We start from the raw sequence: 9,722 nt of genomic DNA on the forward strand, positions 1-9,722 counted from the left end.
GTTTTCAGGGCAGTGTGGAGGGTTGTTATGTATTTCACAGTGAGATGTGGTAGTGCGTTTTCAGGGCAGTTTGGAAGGTTGTTTTTATCTTTTTGATGTTTGCAGCGTCTGTAGTGGTATTCCCTTTTGCTTTCTGATATTGGCAATTGCATCTTCTTTCTCTCTCTTTTTTTTTTTTTGGTCTGTCTAGATTGAAATGTATCACTCCTTTTCTTTCCAAAGAACCAATTCTTTGTTTCATTAGTTTTCTCTATTGTTTTCTGTTCTCAATTTAATTGATTTCTGGTCTTACCTTTATTATTTCTATGGATTGCTTTCGTGGGAGCTTACATTCTTTATTTGAGATGATTGTTCTTATCTAACATACATATTTAATGAGAACATTGTAAATTTCCCTCTCATCACTGATTTAGCTGTGTTCCACAAATTTTGATGTACTGTATTTTCTTTTTCATCTAGTTCAATTTTTTTTCAATTTGTCTTGGAGCTTCCTCTTTGATCCATGAATTATTTAGATGTATGTTGTTTGACTTCCAAGTGTTCAGAGATTTTCCTGTTGTCTTTCCATTCTTGATTTCAAGTTTGATTCATTGTGATCAGAGAGCGTAGTCTGTATGATTTCAGTTCTTATTCATGTGTTGAGATTTGTTTTATGGCCCAAGAAGATGGTCTTTCTTGGTGTATCTCCCTCAGTGAAAAGAATGTGTATTCTGCTATTGTCAGGTGACATTCTGTAAATATCAGTTACATCCTGTTGGCTGATGGCATTGAGTTCTTCTAGATCCTGGCTGACTTCTGAGAGTGCTGTGTTAACCATACTCAGCGGCTATGGGTAACATGGAGGGAAGTCTCACACATCAGCTGTGACAGGTGCAGGGGGCTCAAGGATGGACAAGAATCCTGCCTTTCTGGCCTTCAACCCCAGGCCATCTGAACGACAGCCCCCCTTGGCACTGGGACGTCTGCATACACACCCGGCTCTCAGGATCACATCCTAACAAAAATTAAAAGCATTTGTGTTTAAAGGAATAAGCCGTTATATGTCTTAAAAATCAGGCCAGGTGTGGTGGCTCACGCCTGTAATCCCAGTACTGTGGGAGGCTGAGGCAGGTCAATCACCTGAGGTCAGGAGTTCAATACTAACCTGGCCAACATGGTGAAATCCCATCTCTACTAAAAATGCAAAAATTAGCTGGGATGTGTTGGCAGGCACCTGTAATCCCAGCTATTCAGGAGGTGGAGGTTGCCATGAGCGGAGATTGCACCATTGCACTCCAGACTGGGTGAGAAGCAAAACTCCACCTCAAAAAGAAAATTTAGGAATGAAAATAAAAATCACTTGTAGGACACCCATTGTCTTTCTGCCAACACCAGAAATCGTAGATGCTAGAGGTTAGTAGCAAGCTAGAAGGCGCGGAGTTACGGAACTCTCCTGGCCCACACCTAGGATCCCCAGGAAGGCGACGATCCGGGGTCCACGCTGCTGCGACAGTCCAGCACCCATCCACACTGCTGTCCTTTAGCCCCCAGGGCCTCATCCCTACGCAGTCTCATCTTCTCCTCATGCTGCTTTCAGGTGTCCCCATGTTGTGGTTGATAAATGGAGGCACACACAGGCCACAGAGAAACAAGTGTCCTCCTGGTGAGGTCACTGACGGGCAGCTCATCCCAGAAGGCCCCATGGTCCCCACCTGATTGGTGACCACGTGGCTTGACTTTGAGTTCCATCATTTCCCTGATCTGGAGCAGGTTCTCTCTGTTTGGGTGAGGGAGACGCCTCCCCTAAGATGGACCCTCCTCTGTTCCAGGTCAAAGTGGTCTTGGACACGGTGTCCCAGAAGATAGCGGCCTTCACGGACATTGGCAACAGCCTGGCGCACGTGGAGCACCTGCTAAGGGACCTGGACAGCTTTGAGGAGAGATCCAACGTAAGGCGGAGTTCCCGCTGGGGCGGCGGGAGGGTGTGGGCAGCATTGTCAAGTGCTGCTCAGGAAGGTGCAGGAATGGGCCTCCCGCCCACGGAGGAGGGGCCCCCATAGCCCCCCCAGGGGACGGCCACAGGGGTGGAGGCAGCTGCCTATGTACCTCCCCTCCCCCACCCCACCATGGGCACAGGGCCCTGCCCGGCCTCCTCTGGGTCAGGTCCCTGCAGATGGGCAGTGCCTTTGCTGGGACCATCACAGCCCCCAGAAGCACCTGCCAGAGACCAGCTTTGGGGATTAGGCAGCATCTCAGTCATCCGAAGCAGTAAACAAAGAAAGCATGACCCACGTGTGCCCTGGGACACATCCCATACAGCTAGGCACCGTCTGCCTCAAACAGAAAGAGGCCTGAGCTGGTCCTCTGGGTGACGGTCCACAGGTGGCCGTGGAGAGGGCCCGGGCCCTGTCTCTGGACGGCGAGCAGCTCATTAAGAACAAGCACTATGCTGTGGACTCCATCCACCCCAAGTGCCAGGAGCTCCGGCACCTCTGTGACCAGTTCTCTGCAGAGATCGCGAGGAGGAGGGGCCTGCTCAGCAAGTCACTGGAGCTGCACCGCCGCCTGGAGACGGTAGGCGCAGCCGGACCCACCCCACCCCTGCTGCGAAACCAGCCTCCTGGCCCCACATCCACCACCAGCTCACCCGTGTCATGGGAGGCAGCTCCCTGGCTGGAAAATGTTCTTGCAGCCTTCCTTCCGTTCTGTAGGCCTCGTTCTTCTTGGCATAGCAGGTCTTTTTCTAGAATTCCTTTGCCACAGTTGGATTTCTTTTTTTTTTTTTTTTTTTTTTTTTTTGGCTCACTACAACCTCTGCTTCCCCTCTCACCTCAGCCTCCCAAGTAACTGGAACCACAGGTGCATACCACCATGCCCAGCTAATTCTTGTGTTTTGTGTGTGTGATAGAGATGGGGTCTCACTATGTTGGCCAGGCTGGTCTCGAACTCCTGGGCTCAGGTGATCCTCCCGCCTTAGCCTCTCAAAGTGCTGGGATTACAGGCGTGAGCCACCCCGCCCAGCCAATAATGATTTATTTAAAAGGACCAGAAGCTTATGGCCTGGCTGAACCTGCTGAGCATTAGCTGCCTCTCTGAGCCCCGCCCTGGGTAATTCACTCGGCCTTGTCCAGCGCTGTGTCCCTTCGGAGCTCCTTAGACAGGGCGGCGGGAGCATGAGGATTTGGTGGTCTGGGACCCACCAGTAGGGTGCCCTGGCAGTGTGGGCCTGTACAGGGTGCCACGCCCACCCTCTCACGGCATCCTGCCCTCGGCAATGCTCTGTTTCCAGTCCATGAAGTGGTGTGATGAAGGGATTTACCTGCTGGCCTCACAACCTGTGGACAAGTGCCAGTCCCAGGACGGAGCAGAGGCCGCCCTCCAGGAAATTGAGAAGTTTTTGGAGACCGGCACGGAAAATAAGATCCAGGAGCTCAGCGCGATTTACAAGGAATACGAATCCATCCTCAACCAAGACCTCATGGTAACGCTGACCCAGGATTTCCACTGCAGCTCGGCTGTCCTGAGCAGTGGGGCATTCCTCCGTGGGAAGTTTTAAATAATTATTTAATGAACTACTTTTATTTATTTATTTATTTATTTTTGAGATGGAGCCTCGCTTCGTTGCCCAGGCTGGAGTGCAGTGGCGTGATTGAAGCTCACTGCAATCTCTGCCTCCCGGGTTCAAGCGACTCTCCTGCCTCAGCCCCCCGAGTACCTGGAATTACAAGTGCCCACCACCAAGCTCGGCTAATTTTTGTATTTTTAGTAGAGATGGGGTTTCACCATGTTGGACAGGCTGATCTCGAACTCCTGACCTCAGGTGATCCGCCTACCTTGGCCTCCCAAAGTGCTGGGATTACAGGCATGGGCCATAACACCCAGCCCATTTAATGAATTACTCGCAGAAAATGGGCATTTGAGAGAAACATACAGTTGGAAGGTTGGACTGAATTTTCCATTCAACACAGAAATTATTTCCATGCCAACCTTGCGAGGTGGCCGTCTGCCTCCCCCCAGGTGGACTTTAGGGTGTGGGCGTGTCTTCAGGAAGGGCCTGGCCCTGGGACCTGGGGGTGCCCTCGAGACCAGGCTCCTCCGGACCCCTCCGCATGCCTGGGGAAGGCCTGGCTCCCTCCCTGGCCTGGGGCTGCCCTTTCTCAAGGTTGGGGGCCCCATCCTGTGGGTGGGCCGCCTTCCCGTCACCATCCATAGCGGCCAGGATTCAACGCAGCCGCGCAGCACTGACAGACCCCGCCTGGCAGACATTTTAAGCGGGGGTCGGGTGTGTCCCAGCACGTTCTGCGCGTGACCGTATGTTTTCAATGATGACGCCAGCGTGTGCAAGGCACCTCACTGCGCGTGTGGTTTCAGGAGCACGTGCGGAAGGTCTTCCAGAAGCAGGCGAGCATGGAGGAGGTATTCCACCGCAGGCAGGCCAGCCTGAAGAAGCTGGCGGCCAGGCAGACACGGCCCGTGCAGCCGGTGGCCCCAAGGCCCGAGGCGCTGGCAAAGTCGCCCTGCCCCTCCCCAGGTCTGTGCGGCCACCCCCCGCCCTGAGTGCCGTGGGACCCTCGGGGGAGCCCAGACACTGGGGACTTGGCGCGTCTGAGGCAGCCCCCTATGAAAACGGTCTCCCCACACGTCCTCCCCTCCCACCTCCAGCCCGGTTCGGGGCCTGAGGCCGGTTCCAGCTGCCCTCACCCACGCTTGTCAGTGGAGTTTTGTCAGGACCTGGCCACGTGCCTCCTGTAGGCGTTGGTGGGGGTTCTTTGTTCCTGAGGCTGGCAGGGTTTGCTGGTCTCCGTGCAGCCCGACTGGCCCAAAACTGAAAACGCGGAGCTCCCACGGAGGATCCACCTCCGACTTTCCCACCTCCAGCCTCCCAGTGGTCGTCCTTTCCCAGTGCCGTTGTCAACCCTCCTCACACACGGCCCAGACCCTGGGGTCCCAGGGCCCTGAAGAGCCACGTCCACGCGCCCCAGGGCCGCCTGGATTTCCTGGTTCCGACCCCACCCTCTACACCAAGCTGGGCACTGCGCCATAGCCGGAGACTTTCCTGTCACCTCCATGTCTGAGAACGGACCCTCTTCCCGTCCTTGCTGGTTTCTCACATGAGAACCCACGAGGCGCGCGGCTGGGCACTGCTGCCGCCCCAGCTTTGGGAAAGTCAGCTGTGACTCCTAGGAGCCCAGGCCGGCTCCTGCCTTCCCAAGCGGGGTCCCAGGCAACCTTCTTTTCTCAGCCTGTTGGGAGCTCTCCCAGGCTCGTGTCCCTGTGGGCTGTGGGAACATGGGATGACTTGGGGAGCAGTAAGACCCCACGGTCCTCCCCCTTCCCGAGCCACCACCCGGGGCCTCAGAGGCCAAGTCCTGCCCTCCTCTCAGGGCCTTTTCCCACTGGGCGCACATCCCTCTCCGGGAGTCAGAGGAGCCTTCATGCCCCACTCCCCTTCTTCCCTGCAGGCATCCGGCGAGGCTCCGAGAACTCCAGCTCCGAGGGCGCACTCCGGCGAGGGCCCTACCGGAGGGCCAAGGTGAGGCTTGCCCGCCACAACCCCGCTATCCACGCCCTCCTTCTCCCCGGTTCACACCAGGCCTGGTTCTCCGAGTGGCCTGCCCTCCAGGTGCTGCCCGGCTGCCCTGCTGCCTCCTGTCATGGAAACAGCCCTGTCCCCAGATGGGAACCGGGTGGGCTCCGGCTTGGAGTTGGCGCTTGGGGCTCCATCCCATCCTTCAGACCTGATGCTGTTCTTCTCCCCAGAGTGAGATGAGTGAGAGCCGGCAGAGCCGCGGCTCGGCGGGGGAGGAGGAGGAGAGCCTGGCCATCCTGCGCAGGTAGGTGTGCTGCCCTTCTGGCCTCCCACGGACCTCCGACCACAGTCCAAACCAGCAGGTGCCATTGGGCACTCGAGTGGACGCCTCACAGATAGAAGGCTGGTGTAAAAATCACTGTGGTTTTTACTTTTGAGGTCCTGCTGTGGCTCGGGTGTGTGTCTGGTCCCCACCACATGAAGCACACACATGCCACACACACGCCACTGGGGGCATTCGGGAGGGAAGAAAGGGTGATGGTTGAACGCAGCAGTGATGGGGCGTCTCCACCCAGCACTGCCATTCACAGGAGGCACTGCTCAAAGCCCCCAGCCAGCGCCAGCCACCGGCTGCTCAGGGCTACATGCAGGAGGTGGTGGTGCCAGGCACTGGTGTGGGGGCGGCACTATCTCCATCCCGCCTCCTCCCCTGGGATTCCCGGTCCTCAGATTCAGGGAGCATTGTGTGAACAAAAGCAGTTCGCTATCTTGGCCTCCTTCCCCTTTAAGAAAGACGTCACTAGTGCAGGGCCAGGGAATGCGGGCCGAGAGCACAACAGGAACCAAAGCCCGTGAGGTGCACGGGGCTCCCTCCCAGCGGCCCTCGAGGAGCAGGAGGAGGCCACACACCCACCAGGCGCCTGCCACCGACCCCCCTCACGCTTTACAGTGTCTCCCTTTTTAATATTTGCACTGAACACGTTTGCAAGAGATGCTTGGAACCAAGTCCCCTCCCTCGATCATCAACACTCCAAAATTAGGAAAGGGGAAAAGGCTCTTCCTGATGCATTGACAAGCAGGTGTCTGCAGGCAGTGCCAGTGTGAGGCGTCTCTCTGCAGGGTTGGGAGATGGGGCAAAATCGGGAATTACAGTAAACTGAGCTTGGTGTGAAAGCTGAGCCTGTAACTTCTGGCTTCTGATTGAAGCTGGTGGAACAGGATGCGGAGGAAGAGGGGGTTGCCAAGAAGCATCCAGGCAGAGGAGGGTCCTCAGGGAGGAGGGTCCAGGCAGAGGAGCATCCACAGGGAGAAGGGCCCGGGCACGGGAGCGTCCACATGGAGAGGCAGAAAGTGCTTGGCCCTGAGATGCGGGAGTGGCTCTCAGCCGGCAGTTCCAGGGTTGTGAGAGGGACTCCCAAGCCGCCTCGCTCCCCAGCCTGTGCCAAGGCAGGGGCCTCTGTGTGCCGACAGCTGTTTTAGAATGAACCTTGCTAAATAGCCTGGACCCAGGACCAGCCCACCGGCTCGTTTCTTTGCATCACATAAGCAGATGGGGCCCTGGCTGCTGAAAGGTGCTCACACCGTAACAAACCTGCACAGCCTATGCACCTTCCCCTTCCTGATCCCATGTGCCAAGTGCAGGGACACCACAGACCACCCCTGCCCACCTGCTATGGGTCAGAGGGCGTGGGCAGGGGCCGTTCCCTCAATGCCAGAGCTCCGCCCTGGCCACAAGTGCCCGCAGATACGCACCACGAGGAAGGCTCAGGGAGGCCGGGCAGGGGCGGGGTCTTCTTGGCGGAGGAGACTCAGGTGGATCTGATGAGTAGGATGACTTGCCCATGAGCGTGAGGAACTGAGCTCATTTTGCACAGGTGGGACCCAAAAACCCAGGAGGCAGGTCGGGGAATCCCTCCCCCCAGGTGGTGTGTGCCAGGCCAGGGGCAGAACAGTGCTGGCCAGTCTGGGAACTGGGGAGGGGTCCAGCTGCCGTCTGCAGGATCTGAGGCCACGAGCTAGGAGGGGAGTCCTCCAGGAGTGTCCAGCCCATGGGCTTAGGGTCGCCACCAGTGCCCTCTCACTGTGCAGGCCGCCATCCTAGGTATGCACATGAGACTGTGGCGGGGCCATTCCTGCCCTCCCAATGCTAACCTTTCTCTCTCCACATGACCTGTGACCAGGCACGTGATGAGCGAGCTCCTGGACACAGAACGGGCCTACGTGGAGGAGCTGCTGTGCGTCCTGGAGGTGAGGCTGGACTCGGGGAGGGCCGACCGCCATGCAGACTCACCTGCACCAGCTGCTGGGGCTCCCTCTGACCACTGCTGCTTGGAGCACGCTGCTGTCCACCAAATGCATGTAAAAGAGCACCCACAGCAGCCTGGTCACAGCTGCCCAAGACGGGGAACCCCTCGGGGGCCCAGAGCAGCCCACGGGGAGCCCCTTAGGGCCCATTAGCAGGACAGGGACCAGGCAGCTCAGATGGGGCCGCACAGGGGACCTACGTAGTAACAAGAAAAAGGAGCTGACACAACAGACGCAGGAAACGCACACCCATCCTCATGAACACAAGCCACACAGTGCGTGCAGTTCCTGGCACACAGCACTCCAGGGCAAGCAAAAGTGGTCTGGGTGAGGAGGCAGGATGGGGGTGACCTTGCCTGTGGGCTGTTGCCTGGCTGAGCTTGATGTGAGTGGTAGTCACCTGAGTGTAGACAGGTGTCTCATTCACCAAGGATGCATAGGCGGTGATCACCAGAGTGTAGACAGCGAGTGTGCACAGGTGGTGGTCACTTGAGTGTAGACGAGTATATGATTTGTCTAGTGTGCACAGGTGGTGGTCGCCTGCGTGTAGGTGGGTGTCTGAGTAATTGAATGTGTGCAGGTGGTGGTCACCCAAGTGTAGACAGATGTCTGATTCACCAGGTGTGTACACATGCTCACCCAAGTGTAGACAGGTGTGCAGAAGTAGTGATCACCTGAGTATAGACGGGTGTCTGATTCACCAGGTGTGCACAGGTGGTGGTCCCCTGAGTGTAGACGGGTGTCTGAGTTACAGAGCATGCACAGGTGGTGGTTACCTGAGTGTAGACGGGGGTCTGATTCACTGAGTGTGTGCAGGTGGTAGTCACCCAAGTGCAGATAGGTGTCTGATTTACCAGGTGTGCACAGGTGGTGATCACCTGAGTATAGATGGGTGTCTGATTCATCGAGTGTGCACAGGTGGTGGTCACCCGAGTGTAGACATAGGATTTGTGCCTCTGTTTCAGTTACACCTGAATAATGAAAGGTTAAAAGTTAGAAGGGTAGAACATCCACGCCACCCCCAGGTCGGTGCTGTTCACAATACTTTTGCTTTGGTGGGTGCCTGTCCAGATGACTGTCTAGAAATCACCAAGAATAAAGATGAAGGGACAGCCTGCCCACAGAAGAGCGGCATCCCTGGTCCACCTGCCCCACCTGCCCCACCGCAGCCCGATGCTGTGGGTGGGCTGCAGCCAGGACCCCGCCGACCTTCGCGCTCTCCCTGCAGGGCTACGCTGCTGAGATGGACAACCCGCTGATGGCTCATCTCCTTTCAACAGGCCTGCACAACAAGAAGGACGTTCTGTTTGGGAACATGGAGGAAATCTATCACTTCCACAACAGGTGGGTCCTCCTGACTCAGACTCAGGCACGACCTGGGATCTCCCGCGGCTAATGACGCTGGCTTGGGGGCTGCAACAGGAGGGATCTGGCCATGCCTGGCTGGGGAGGAGCGCCCAAGGAGTCGGCTCACAGAGGCTCAGGCATGAGTGTGGGTACGTGGGGCCGTCTCTGAGTGCTCATGTGGCACCGTGCCTGGTGGCTAGTGCCCAGGCAGCTGAGTTGTAAGTGAGCCACCAGCCCTGAGGAGAGGGCTCTGAGCCCCTGAGTGCACCCTATTTTGTGGTGCAGGAGATGGGACCTGCCTGTCCTTCATCCCTTCCTCATCCTGTTGTGCAGTTAGAAGCCAGAACCCACTCCCAGGTGGATGTTCGGCCCTTTGGGGGTCACCAACGGCCACACCATGCAAGGCCTGTTTTGTTGCTAAGCTCTTGAAAAGGACAGCAAACCAGGAGTTCCACAGTTGTCATGGGGGTTGCTTGTCCTCTGAGCGACCCGTGGCCTCTCCAGTGCGGGTGCCCTGTCTGACTTGCTTGTCCTCTGAGCGACCCGTGGCCTCTCCAGTGCG

General features: G+C 56.8%; 1 protein-coding gene across 13 annotated transcripts in view; it reads left to right on the forward strand.

The window, feature by feature from the left end:
• The window catches only part of MCF2L (MCF.2 cell line derived transforming sequence like), a 212,943-nt gene that overhangs the window by 185,505 nt on the left and 17,716 nt on the right, over positions 1-9,722 (forward strand). For all 13 annotated transcript variants that reach the window (XM_017502483.2, XM_017502537.2, XM_017502520.2 and 10 more), the window contains 8 exons: positions 1,809-1,928; positions 2,362-2,553; positions 3,269-3,460; positions 4,351-4,510; positions 5,442-5,512; positions 5,740-5,813; positions 7,690-7,756; positions 9,042-9,157. In XM_017502483.2, coding sequence (XP_017357972.1) covers positions 1,809-1,928; positions 2,362-2,553; positions 3,269-3,460; positions 4,351-4,510; positions 5,442-5,512; positions 5,740-5,813; positions 7,690-7,756; positions 9,042-9,157 — 992 coding nt within the window. The remainder of the gene's footprint in view (positions 1-1,808; positions 1,929-2,361; positions 2,554-3,268; positions 3,461-4,350; positions 4,511-5,441; positions 5,513-5,739; positions 5,814-7,689; positions 7,757-9,041; positions 9,158-9,722) is intronic.

Source organism: Cebus imitator, unplaced genomic scaffold (assembly GCF_001604975.1).
Source record: "Cebus imitator isolate Cc_AM_T3 unplaced genomic scaffold, Cebus_imitator-1.0 Scaffold14, whole genome shotgun sequence".
Lineage (NCBI taxonomy): Eukaryota > Metazoa > Chordata > Mammalia > Primates > Cebidae > Cebus > Cebus imitator.